Source organism: Cryptomeria japonica, unplaced genomic scaffold, assembly GCF_030272615.1.
Source record: "Cryptomeria japonica unplaced genomic scaffold, Sugi_1.0 HiC_scaffold_1007, whole genome shotgun sequence".
Taxonomy (NCBI): Eukaryota; Viridiplantae; Streptophyta; class Pinopsida; order Cupressales; family Cupressaceae; genus Cryptomeria; species Cryptomeria japonica.
In genome coordinates this window covers 26345-40361 of record NW_026729676.1, presented here as the reverse complement: position 1 = coordinate 40361, position 14017 = coordinate 26345, and the positions used below count along the sequence as shown (strand labels likewise).

General features: G+C 38.9%; 1 protein-coding gene across 1 annotated transcript; it reads left to right on the top strand.

Annotated features, from left to right (window-relative positions):
- The first annotated feature begins 319 nt into the window (after window positions 1–319).
- Window positions 320–13727, top strand: LOC131873060 (uncharacterized). Its single transcript, XM_059216204.1, has 3 exons — window positions 320–522; window positions 12831–13093; window positions 13198–13727. Exons 1-3 carry the CDS (start codon window positions 320–322, stop codon window positions 13710–13712), a joined length of 981 nt encoding a protein of 326 aa, XP_059072187.1. The 3' UTR covers window positions 13713–13727.
- Window positions 13728–14017: the final 290 nt, after the last annotated feature.

Below are 14017 nucleotides of genomic sequence, written 5' to 3'. Positions count from 1 at the left end.
CATCTTTTGTTTTCTTCTCCTTCAAATTGGGTTGGATGACATTGATATGATGAGGAGTCATTGCCATCTACCAGTAGGGTGGAGCCACAAGCCCAATCTTCTATGCCAAGCAAGGAGCCACAATTAAGTACCCCCCAATTTTTCACTAGGTTGGGGAAGAGGGAATTGTAAAACCTTGTAATTTTTTACTTGCCTAGATGTGAAATTTATGATGTTGATTTTCAAACAAAATATCATAAATTCATAATAGTTATTTGTTAGCAACTAGCTATCGTACCCCATTAACACATAAGGAGCTCCTCCAAGAATCAGAAAAAAAATGGAGGGCGGGCGGTTCCAAGATTCAAATTTGAGCGGGAATTCTGGATCGACATCGGGACAGCATGCGGCAGATGATTTGGAGATTCTTGCGGAAGGAGAAGGTTCAGATGGTAAGGACCCCGATGATCCCGTGAACTTGGGGGACCCAAGGGGAGGAACAACACCACGTGAAGAGCAGTTAGCACTAGACAGCGGGAAAGGGTAGGTTCAAACTTCAAAAACAGAAGACGGCAACTCAGGAGGAGCCCAAGGACAGCAAATGACTTGTGTTTCAGAGAACACGGTGGAAGGTAAAAATCATCCGGAAAAGGTTCTTTTGTCAACAGGGGGACCCAATGGACAGACACGTAAGTGGTCCTCGTTGTTTGGGGTCAAGCCCAAAGGTAAGTCCTCATTGCCTCCTGTTAAAAACTCCTAGAATGTGTCTCAGGGCAAGTTTGCTATCATTGTTCCTGACCAAATCATTGATCAAAACATTGCTAGAATGGAAAACACTTTGATTGGTTATTTCTTTGGATCTAGACCTAACATAGAAATAGTTTGTGGATTTGTCAAAAGAAAGTGGAACCTGAAAGGTCAGGTTGATGTGGTAGCAATGAACAAAGGCTGTCTATCCTTCTCCTTTTCTTGTGATGAGGATAGAAGAAACATTCTATGTAGTGGGTCTTGGGCAATAGGCAAATACATCATGTACATCCAGAAGTGGTACCCTAATGTAGCGAAAGGAAAGAATTTTTTGGCCCAAGTCCCGGTGTGGGTCAAACTCCCTGGGCTCCCAATGGAATTCTGGGAGGAAGACGTTTTTGCAGGAATTGCCAATACCTTTGGGGAGCTAATCGCCATTGATCAGATCACAGCTTCTAGAAGAAGGCTGATCTATGCAAGGATTTGTGTTGGAGTTGGACCTGACACGAACTTGCTAGAGGAAATAGAGATAGAATCAAAACTGGGGAAGTGGAAGTAGAACATTGTTTATGAAACAATCCCCTTCGCCTGTTATCATTGTAAAAAAGTCGGACACTGGGCTAAAAAATGTCCATCTAAAGAAGATAAACCCCATAAACCAAACTAAGGTTTGGAAAAAAGTGGACAAGCCACTAAAAGTTCGGGATTCCAATGACCCTAATCAGGAGAAGCAGTCCCAAATAGTAAGGGTGGAGGAAGAAATCACTAGTGAAGTGGGTAATGAACCAAAGATTCAGATGTTGGAACAGGGTGTTGTACACAAAGAAAAAGACAACACTCAGCAAGAGGATCAGAAAGAGGACAAGACAGAGGTAGAGAAAACAGATAAACATCCCACAGATAATAAAGAGGAAGGAGATAACTTCAACCTTGTCTCAAAATCTCAAGATCAAGATAAAGAAATAGACTGGTTCCAAGAAGCCCAACCTGATACCATTTTGGGCCAAGGGCTATCGGAAATCTCATTAACCACCCCAGCAAAGGGAAAGTTGGCTTATTCGGAGGAACAAGATCCAAAATGGGGAGATGAAGAGGACATAAAAAAGGCACTGGGGAAGAATGAATCAAAGCAGGGGGACGAAGAAGTTGCAGAGGATAAAAGAAAGAACAAGCAAAAGAAAAAGAATAACAATAACCCAATAAATAGTACGCTGACTAGAAACACCAAAAGCAGGCTTGGTGATGTGGTAGTGCAACACACTTCTCCAGGAAGACACTCAAATGCCAAAAAAAGAACATTGGAAACAAGCAGGAATTTAGCAGATGGTACCCAAAGAACCATCTTTGAGGCAGGTATTTCTAAAAATCCATGAAAATCATCTCCTGGAATATTAGGGGACTTAATAGTCCTCACAAACATAATTTAGTTAGAAACATGATTAGAGACAAAAACCCTAACATTTTTTTGATTCAAGAAACTAAGATGGTGAAAGATAAAGTTGAAAGTTTGAATATTTTCAAAAATGGAGGAGTCAGCGGAGGTAGTTCAGAAGGTGCCTCGGGAGGAATTGTTACATTCTGGAACAAAAACAATATAGAAGGAGAGGTGTTAATTCAGGACAACAACCTGGCCTGTATTAGATTTAAGCACATTAAGAATTGCACTACGTGGGTCCTAACAAATGTTTATGCTCCTAACACTAAGACTGGACGAAGCGAGATGTGGAGATATCTTACTGGGCTGAGAAGAAGATTTGTTGAGGACAGCTAGATAATTATGGGAGATTTCAACACTCCCCTGAAGGAAAATGAGAAAAAGGGAGGGAGTCATGCTAATCTAGATAGCAGATTGGACCTAATGGACTTTATAAACAATAATGCCATTCATGATCTGGAGTTGCAAGGAGTCAAATACACCTGGACTAATCGAAGAAGTGGTGAGAATTTGATTCAGGTCAGACTGGATAGAGCTCTACTTTCCCTAGACTGGTTTAATCTTCATGGATGTTCTTTATCTTCTCACATAAGGGCAGGATTAGATCATTACCCTATAACCTTAACGGCTGAAGTAAAAAATAGAAGGAGACATTTCCCTTATAGATTTGAAAAAATGTGGACTAGACATCCGGATCTGGAAAGTAAGATTAAGGATTGGTGGCAGGTCAGTATTGAAGGCAATGCCATGTATAAAGTGGTCAAAAAGCTGAAGAATGTTAAAGATAATGTCAAGAAGTGGAATAAGGATTGCTTTGGGAACATCTTTACCTCAAAAGCATCGACCCTCTTAGAACTCAAGGAGATCCAGGATGAGATACAACACAATGGTTATACCTATATGTCTAGAAATACTGAAGATGCTATTTTGATGAGATATCATGAAATAATAGCTAAAGAGGAAACCTACTGGAAACAAAGATCGAGAAATGTCTGGTTAAAGGAGGGGGATAGGAACACTAAATACTTCCATATGTCCACACTTAGACATAAGGCCACAAATAGAATTGTACAGATTAAAGTGAATGGCAGATGTGTTGAAGATGATGATTCCATGAGCAAGGTTGCAATGGATTTTTTCTCTAATCTACTTGCTAAGGACCAGAATCTAAATAAACAGGCCCAAAGGGAACTTCTTGACAGTATACCTACCATTCTGGGGGAAGATCACAATGACCGTGTAACTGCCATTCCCTCCCATGATGAAATTTTGACAGCTGTTAAGTCCTTTGAGGGCAGCAAAGCCCCAGGTCCGGATGGCTTTCCCATGTTCTTCTTCCAAATGTACTAGCATATTATTGGAGATGATGTTACCAGAGCTGTGAAAGAGTTTTTTGGTGCTAAAAAACTTTTGAAAGAAGTTAATGGTACTTTTATAGCTCTTATACCGAAAAAGATGGGGGCTGATTCAATGGATCTTTTCAGACCTATAAGCTTATGCAACTCTCTCTACAAGATTATCTCTAAGGTCCTTACCTCTAGAATTCTTAATTTGCTTCCTTCCATTATATCGCCTCAGCAAAGTGGTTTTGTCCCGAGAAGGCAAATTTTGGACTCTATCATCTCTGTTCATGAAAATATCCATTCTCTGGCCTTTTCTAAAAAAGAAGGTTTTTTTCTGAAGCTTGACCTTTCTAAAGCCTATGATAGAGTGGATTGGGATTTTATGATGGATGTTCTTTCAGCTTTTGGTTTTAATCCTAGGAGTGTTGGACTTATCAGGCAACTTGTTTCTTCGGCCACCTTCTCTGTGCTAATGAATGGCTCCTCCTCTCCTTTCTTTAAAGCCTCAAGAGGTCTCAGGCAAGGGGACCCCCTATCTCCAGTGATCTTTATCATCATGGCGGAATGTTTGGGGAGATGTATTGGAAAACTGGTTGAGAAAAGGGAGTTTTGTGGTTTGAAACCTTCTTCGGCAGATCAAATATGCTCTCATCAGTAGTTTGTTGATGATTCTATAATAATGGGAAAAGCCACTGTGAAGGACGCTAGAAGACTAAAAAAAGCTTTGGATATCTATGGAGAGGCTACTGGTCAGCTTATAAACTGGTCTAAAAGCTTTGTTTATTTATTCAATACCCCGGAGAGGAGGATTAAAATTAGTAACATTCTGGGTGGCCAAATTGGTAGCTTGCCTGCCTCCTATTTGGGGCTCCCTTTAGGTCAAGATCCTCCGGATACCTTTTGGGGAGCCTTGGTGGATAAATTCCATAAAAAGTTGTCTGGATGGAAGGGAGCTCTACTTAGTCAAGCAGGTAAGATTCAAATGCTAAAAACCACTCTTCAAAGTATCCCTCTCTATGCCATCAGTCTGTTCAGGATTCCTACTAAGTATGCTGAGGCCATTGAAAAAATACAAAGATCCTTTTTATGGACAGGGGTTGAGGAGAAGAAGAGAATGAACTTAATTGCTTGGGAGAAGGTCTGTAAGCCTATGAATAAAGGCGGTTTGGGCCTTAGAAGAATAAGAGACATAAATGAATACCTTATGGCTAAGCAGATTTGGAGAGGATATAGAAATCAAGAAGAGTGGAAAAAAATATGGGACAACAAATATAAAAGCCAATGTCCAAATCTTCAAAGTTTCCTCAAAGCAGAGATTATCCCAATTGGATCCAATATTTGGAAAAATATCTCTAGGACTAGAGACTTAACTATCAAAGGTACAAAATGGAAGTTGGGGAAAGGGAATCTTATTCAGTTCTGGGAGGATCCTTGGCTTATGGAGATCCCTTTAAATGAAAACCCTGAGTGGAACAGATATCAGAACCAATGCAAGGAAAGATTTGGAACCAAGGTGGAGGATTATTGGAAAGATGGACAGTGGAAAGACTTATCTCAAGTGGATCAGTCTTTGGGTAGTTTGAACAAAGTCATGAACTCAATGGTGAGGATTGAAGAAGAAGACCAGTTAATTTGGAAACTCACTGCTAGTGGTACTTTTACTGTGGCATCTCTTTATCATCAACAGTACAATAACATGGAAAGTCCTTGCTGGGCTAAAGCATGGGTGAAAGGCCTTACCCCCAAGATCAACATTTTCTTTTGGATAGCCCTCCAAGACAAAATTCTTACAACAGAGAATATAAGAAAAAGAAGTATCAGCATACCAAGTTTCTGTACACTCTGTAAGCAGAATGAGGAGACAATAAATCATATGCTCTTTCATTGCCCCTTCTCAGCTAATGTTTGGGGAAGTTGTCTGGATCAATTCAATATCAGTTGGAGCTTCCCCAACTCGATTTAGGAGATTTTCAAGTCATGGCATCACCCTTCAAAAAACAAAACTACTACCTTGCTATGGAGAATTGCTATACCACACATGTGCTAGGGTATATGGAAAGAGAGAAATGATAGGATTTTCAGAGAAAAGTATACTAAGGCTAACATTGTGTTTGAAAAAATAAGAAGAAGCATAGTGGAAAATACGAATATTATAGGTGGTATTGATAATCCTAACACTAAGGAGGATCAATTTGTCTATAAAAAATGGAGATTAAAAGCTCAAGAGAGTTTCCAGAGTAACCCTAGAGAGGGGGTGATATGGACCAGCCACCTAGGGGATGGATGAAAATCAATTTTGATTGGGCCTCTAAGGGAAACCCGGGGGTTGCAGGATGTGGAGTGGTCCTAAGGGATGAATGGGGAATATGTAAAATCATAAAATGTATTCCTATAGGAAAATAGACCAACCATGTTGCCGAAGCCATGGCGGCTTATCATGGGATTATCCTTGCCAAAGAAGCGAAATGCACTAAAGTTTGGTGTGAAGGAGACTCCTTAAACATTATCAATTGTTTAAATATGAAATTCCCGCCGTCATGGTCGATTAGTAATTCTATTAAAGCAACAAGGAAAATCAGCGAAGAGTTTGAAATGTGTGTTTTTACACATGTTTATAGGGAGGCCAACTCTTGTGCTGATTGGGCAGCCAACCTGGCTTGCCAATCGGGACACATCATCACTAGTTATGGTGAAAAGGAGATTGCAAGTGAAATGAAATCCTTGCTCAATCAGGACCGAAGCTATACAAGGCAACGTGGTACTTTTAATCATTATTTCTAATGACCTTTCCGCCTTTTTCGATGCAAGGTTTGCTTGAAGATAATGAGCTATTAAATATGTGTCATATCATCATTATTTGGCACGGATTATGGGTGCTCTTACAGAATAACCACAGAAACCAGAGGAAAAGTTATCAAAACGAGAGAAGGCATTGCAAGGAAGGTGCTGGAAAAATGGGAGGAAACAAGAAGAGATTTGAACCTACATCCTGCTCTGAATGGAGAAAGAACGAAGAAGTCTGGAGTATCCTTCAGCAGGGGGGGCTCAATGTTTTCATGGAACGACTGAATGGGAAGGACCACACAATTACCAGCTACTTCATCAAGAACTGGAAAAATGGGAAAGTTCTGATTGGATCACATATGATGAATGTAGACGAAGAGGTTATTGCTGAGGCCACGGGGATGACTACCGAGGGTATGAAATTTTACAGGGATAGAGGGATATCAGATAAGGCTGCAGACAAGTTTCCTGTTACGGATGGTGAGAGAAGAAAGATGATCAAAATTGACAACTCCTACCACTCCCCGAAGAGAATTTGCAGGCCATGGAGGTTTGTCTTATTTGCTTCTATTGAATATATTACCTTAGATGGTAGGTTTACCAGGGCTTATGGGCATCACTTCGTCCTTCTTAACCATTTCCGTCATGGTGAAAGGGTTAGCCTTCCCTATTACCTGGCCTGTTCAATGGATCATACTATAAAGGAGATCCAGAAGGACCCTAAAGGCGATCATGCCCTCCACCAGGGGCTCATGGTCCCGGTTTATAAAATGCTAAAGGGGAAGTGCATTGAAAAGCCTATTAAAGGCAAAAATGCCAGAGATGAGACTACGGAAAGTAAGGATAGTGGTTTCAACTTTGATTCTGAGACCGAGGGAGAGTCGGAAGAAACTAGCATAAAAGGGAGGATTAGGGCTAAGAAGAGGAGGATTATTGTGGAATCTAAAATGTCAGACTCTAAAACTGATTCCCTTGAGGAAAAACCTGTTAAAAAGAGGAAAGGGAAAGCCTCTGGAAAGAAGGCTCAGAAAAAGAACACTAAAAAGGGTAGCAATTCTGATCTCAATTATGTTCTGGTTGAGTCTGAGGAGGAGGATGATGATAATAAGAGGATTGATAGTCAGGACAAAGAAGGGGAGGGTAACCCGGTTAAGGATAATTTGGAAACCGTGGAGACCGTGAAAACCACTAGACTGCATAACAAGGAAAAAGGGGGTCAAAGTGATAGTGGTGACAAAGATACCATTAAGGCTTTCTGTGAGACCATCACTACTTTGGTGAAGGATATTAATAGTTTGAAAATAGATACACAGGCCATGGCAAGAATTACAGTTGGTGACAAGCCCTTGGCGGAGCATGTTAAAGAGTTAGTGGCCGTTCTGCATAATGCGCAAGCTATTGAATGTATGGTTGGAAAAATCTTAGCCACGGAGAAAAAGGTCAATGACATGGGAGATAGAAAAGAAATGGACAACAAACTGAAAGATTTTGGCAGCAGAATTGACAAGCTGGAGCACAATGTCAAGCAGCTTGTTGATCAAAATTTCCAAATTCTTAAATCTTTGGTGGACAACATGAACATCTTTATCAACAGGTACGAGAACAATGCAGAGAAGGAAGGTGATAAAGAGAAGGTGAACAAGAAGGGTCATGAAAGGAGGACCAGAGCCAACACAAAGAATAAGGTCGACATCGAAGGTCGTGAGCTGGAGGATATGAAGACCTCAACGAACAACATGAAACAAATGGTTGTTCACGCTGAGGAGATCCTGAATAGTATTTAGTTCCAGTTGCTGTCCTTGGTTCTGTCTCTTTGCTGTCTTTTGCTTTCCTGTTGCTGTCTGTTCCAAGTTTTAGATAATTATGTAATGATGTTTTAAGCTGTGCCCTTCCAGTGGGTCATTTTGACTTTTTGAAGTGATCAGGCACTTTTTTATGCTATTCTGTTCTCCTGGCTTGTAAAAGGTTCGGGTACCTTTCAAATACCTGTTTTTACTTAATCAAAACTAGCTATCGTACCCACTATTTGACTTTGCATGAGGATGTGATTTTGTAATCCATATGTATTCAAGAATCAAATTTAATAGAAAACACTTCCTCATGGTTTTCTAGACTCATTTGATACATCATGTAATTGAATTTGAAAAGAAAATATGTTTTTTAATGAAATTTTAGTACTATTTGAGCATAGTTTGAGAACTTGCCAAGAACTCGGCAAGACTCTCCCAACTCACAAGTCCTCAAGGCAGCTGATACGAGTCAGCCAGGACTCCTAAGCCAAGTCTAGCCGAGTTTGGTCCAGTAGTTGGCCTTGTCCTACTCCAAGACTCTCAAGCCCTGATCTTGGACTCTTCTGGCACCTGAACATAACCAAAATAGTGACCAAAATATCAAATTTTGAGAGTTTGAGGGTCATATGGTAGGTGTAATGTTTGCATTATGACAAACTGATAGCCAAATTAGACTTTTAAGTTCTCTAAATGCATTGATATACTTTTTTTGTGTAATTATGAGGTTTCCTTTTATTGAGTATGTGTTGAGTTTTTTCCCAAGTCTGTATCGAGTCCCAAGTCCAAGTCAAAATTTTGGACTGCCAAGTTGAGTCTGAGTCCTTATTTTCAAAGTTTGTTTTTATGTTGTTGAGTGTTTGCAGAGTCAAAATTTTGGGTTTGACAAATACTCTTTGAGTCTAAGTCTATAAGGTTTATCTTTGAAATCTCGATTGGCTCCCCATTTTCAATATTAGAAGCTTTTTGGTATCTCTTGCTCTTGTTGAAGGTTGATGCTGATAAATATAAAAGTTTAGATATTCTCTTGAATTTTCAAAAACACAAAGTGGTCCCTATTGACCACACATTACCTATCAAAGCCAACATAAAACATATCGATATTGTACATCTATACCCAACTGTACCAAACGGTCCAAACCCAAGAAAAAAATTGTGAAACTGTTGAACTTGAACCCTAGACCCAAACCTGAATCTAAATCCAAACAGGAACATGAATTAAATACAATCTAAGTAGACCTGAATCATAAAAGTATTTCCATGAATCACAAGAGCAAAAACCAATCCTTAATATCACTCAACGTTGTATAGCACAAAGAAAAAATGTATAAAATGGTACACATATACAAAAATAAATAATATCCATAAACAAAAAAATGAAGAAGGAATAACTGACTTTATATGCTTCACATGGTGTGAATCAGTAGAATCAAAGCCCCACAATATAATCCATAATTAACAATATCAATTAATTCAGTGCACGATAATTTTGCAAGCATAGATGCATAAATCTTGAAGGCCGTGTTTGTGTAATGTCCCCTTTTTGGGACCACCTTCTACTTTGCCCTAAATTCGCAAATCCAGAATGAACCAAGGGCAAACATAGGTAGGGATATAATCTTCATTTAAGAGCAAGATGAGATAAGCCTATTTTTCGAAACTTGCAATGAATTTAGACAACAATGTAGAAATAACTCATGAAATGCATCCAATTCTAGGGTTAAGATATGTATAATCCAATATCAACAATAACATGGAAACTCAACCATAACAAGGGTTGAGTTAGAAGACATGATGAGGTGCCCCAAGTATCCTCTACCCTAGGCCCAACAACAAGACCTTATCCTCTGTGGCCTCATGTGGTCCTTAACCATCATCATGAGGTGGTGTACCTAGTGAGGGCTTTACACCGTTCCCCTCCATCATATCAACCTCTCACCTCTTATGATCTACGTTACCCCAAGTTTCCGAGACGGGGGGACGAGTTTCCGAGACAGCAAATCTTTTTGCCAAATTTGGGGACGGGGGGGGGGGGGGACGGCAAAGGGGGTGGCTATATAAAATATAAGGAAAATTCTAAATATTCATATGAAAACATGGATAAAGCATGCATCTATACATTATATTCATATAAAAACATGGATATAGCATGTGTATGATACTATGAAAACATTTTCGAATGCAAACATCGAACATACAACATTATCAATAGACTCAATATGCACTCATAATTCAGAATTTCAATTGATTCACATTGTCAATATGCATATCATAATAGATATTAAAGAAATAACATACAAAATGCCCAAAGGCTACACTGCTGCCATATTGTTTCATTGTCAATTGCGATATGGAAATCAAAATAGTACTAAGTAAATACTAAAAAGCAAAGTATAATATTTATTATTTAATTTATTTTCTATTTATAAATTTTAAAATTTATAATATGAATTAATTTAAAATTATAAATATTTGATATGAATTAATAAATTTAATGTTGCCTTTTAATTTTTTATAGAGGGCCCATGTTAGAAAAATATAGATAGTCGTATTTTGATTTCATAACTATTCAAATTCAATAATAAAAAAATTCATAGTCGTTTTTTAAATTTTTTCAATATAGAGGGCCCACGTTAGAAAAATATAGATAGTCGTATTTTCAATGATTTTTTATAACTATTTTGAAAAATTTGAATTGATAGAGGGCCCATGTTAGAAAAAATTTTTAAAAATTGAAAATACGACTTTTTTTTTGTTTTTTTAATATTTTTCCCTAGCTCTAGATGTGGGGGACGTCCCCAATCCGTCCCCAAGACGTACGGACGTCCCCCACAGCTAGGGAAGCCGTCTCCCCATTTCGGGGACGTCCCCTCAAAATTCTGACAATTTGAGGACGGGGGGACATCCCCTAGCCGTCCCCAAGTCCTCGAAACGTCCCCGGGATTGGGACGGGGGTTTTCAGGTAGGGGATGCGTCCCCGGGTTTCGTAGCTTATGATTGATTCACTTCAACAATTATTCCATGTGGAGATAGTAGGGAAGCTACAATAAGGTGCCTTTGACCCTCATCTAGACATCATCCTAATACCTTAATGATTTTACTTCTTGTATTTGTTAGCCATGGTGGAGAAGAGAGGAGAGATTGTGTCATGTCCCCTCCTTGATCATTATATATATATATATATATATATAAAACCTAAAAAAATAATCATTATTTATTAATTAATATAATATTTATCAATGAATGATTATTTGAAATTATTATTATTTTTAATTAATATTCATTTATCAAAAATAATATCCTTGAAATAGATAAATTAATATTATTGTTAGCGCAACATGCAAGTTCAGTTCTCTTGTTGTGTGTGCCTTGATTTACGGAGAACAAGTGCATGCTCCGTTTTATCTTACGCTAACTAAGGAAGAGTGCGGTTCGACTCTTGATGCCACTTTTGTTACGTTTCTCGTAATTTCAGTCAAGACTCTTACAATTCTTTAGAAATGCTCATGCATTTGCTCCTTAATTTTTGCTTTAACGGGAGTTCATTCTTTATATAAAATCATGCTTTCAGCATATTGTAAGACAGAATGAATTAATATAATTTCATTCTTGCAGCTCTATTTTTCTTTTCTGTTTTTTCTGCAAGTTTGTCTTATTTTTCCAGCTAGATCTGTATTCTGCTATGCAGAATATTTGGCAAGGTATCAGAGCCTCAGAGCTAAGAGGAAGGACAAATTATTTGCAGACAGATTTTTGAAGAATGGAAGCTGACATAAACCTTTGTTTCTAGAGCATGCTTCTTGCTTTCTTTATTCATGCTCTTGTTTGCACGGGCCTTGCCTTCATCTTCTCCTTTGTGACACATCATTTCAGTGGACCTGTCTTGTTTCTCCTTTGTCATATTATGAGGGAGATTTTCTATTGTAAGTGCTAATTCTTCTTGATTTTGTTTCAAGTTTGATCAGTTCACTATTGGCACTTGTATTTTCGACTAGCAGCTTCTTCTTGCCTGGTTGAGTAGTGTCGTTGGGGTCACTCGTGCAGATTCATGTGCTACGTGCATCTTTGAATGTCAAATGTTTTCCCTTTGTTTTCCATCTGATTATTGTTCGAGTAGTGTCATTGAGGGCACTCATGCAGATTCTTGATCTTGATCATCATCTTGGCTTGCGAGGAGGTTCTTCATTCAGCACTCTGGCAATCATCATTCGACAGTTGTTCACACTTTTCTTGTATCTCAAAGGATATTCTTCTGCACTTCATATAGTTGCATCTCTTGTAATTTTGAGGGGGGGTTTTATTCCCACTGGGTTTTCCCTCTTTCCTCTTTCCTCTTTCCTTTCATTAGACTTAGTCTCCTTAGTTAGACTTTAAGGGGGGGTGTTAGCGCAACATGCAAGTTCAATTCTCTTGTTGTGTATGCCTTGATTCACGGAGAACAAGCGCATGCTCCGTTTTATCTTACGCTAACTAAGGAAGAGTGTGGTTCGACTCTTGATGCCACTTTTGTTACGTTTCTTGTAATTTCAGTCAAGACTCTTACAATTCTTCAGAAATGCTCATGCATTTCCTCCTTAATTTTTGCTTTTACGGGAGTTCATTCTTTATATAAAATCATGCTTTCAGCATATTGTAAGACACAATGAATTAATATAATTTCATTCTTGCAGCTCTGTTTTTTCTGCAAGTTTGTCTTCTTTTTCCAGCTAGATCTGTATTCTGCTATGCAGAAAATTTAACAATTATATTACATAGATTACAAACAAATATTAATAGAAGATGGCATAACCAGTTTCATAGGCCCATCCATGCAGCAGCTTATTACCTCAATCCATCATTTCGTTTCCGTGTTGATTTCAAAGCGGATGAGGAGGTTCTTAGCGGGCTATATTCAGTAGTACAACGGATGGTCACTGATACCACAGCTACACTTCTTGAGATGGATGCATTTAATAATGCATCAGGGGCAATCTTTGCCAGCCAATTGTGCAAAGAGGGTCGGACAAAATTGCAGCCAGGTAGAAAATTCTAAAGTTTATGACATGAATTTTAATTTTTCATTTTATAATCTACCTTTAAAGTTGGAAATGAGACTAATGTTTTTTTCTTTTCCTTATCTCAGATAGATGGTGGCAAATGTTTGGGCCTTCAACCCCAAACCTTCAAAAAATTGCCATCCGCATATTGAGCCAGCCGTGCAGCGCTTCTGGATGTGAGCGCAACTGGAGCATGTTCGAGCACATCCACTCGAAGAGACAAAATAGATTGTCTGTGGAGAGGTTGAATGATCTAGTCTTTGTTCATTACAACCTCCGTCTCAGGACCAGACAGATTTTGGACGATGACTCCTCTCCGATCACTCTAGAGGAAGTCGACCCCGAGTCCGATTGGCTCACTGAGTCCACCGATCCAGCCTTCACTGATGAGGACCTTGAGTGGGTTGACCAGGTAGACAAAGAGGCTGAGGCTGTGGCTATGGCAGAGGAGGAGGATAGAGCACGATCAGGCACAGCACCTATGGCTACTCAGACTGGCACATCACAGGCAGAGACTATGGCTACTCAGTCATCCAGGACCTACCTTAGACGCCTTTGTAGGAGGCAGATAGACGAGGCTGAGCCTGAGCCTGAGCCATAGACTTGTTTTTTTTTACACTTTATAGTTAGATATATGTTTGGGAACATTTGAAGTCATGGATTTTATATTATACATTGGACAACATTTATAACTCTATATATCTATGTTTTCTAATTCCTTCAGCTACAATTTACATTTCTACGCATGTGATGGATGTATGTTTATGTATGTGATCAAATGAGCTTCTATTTGATGATGTTATAGTGTCTTTAAGCTTAATTCAATAATGGGTGTATGAAACAAGTTTTAAATTGTTAAAAATCTCTAAATTTCAAGGGTTTTCTTATTTTGCCGAGTCGTTGCCG

Coding starts and splice junctions, on each gene's coding strand:
- LOC131873060 (XM_059216204.1), top strand. CDS start 320: ATGGAGGGCGGGCGGTTCCAAGATTCAAATTTGAGCGGGAATTCTGGA. Junction 523..12,830: donor GCACTAGACAGCGGGAAAGG/GTAGGTTCAAAC, acceptor TATATTACATAG/ATTACAAACAAATATTAATA. Junction 13,094..13,197: donor TCGGACAAAATTGCAGCCAG/GTAGAAAATTCT, acceptor TCCTTATCTCAG/ATAGATGGTGGCAAATGTTT.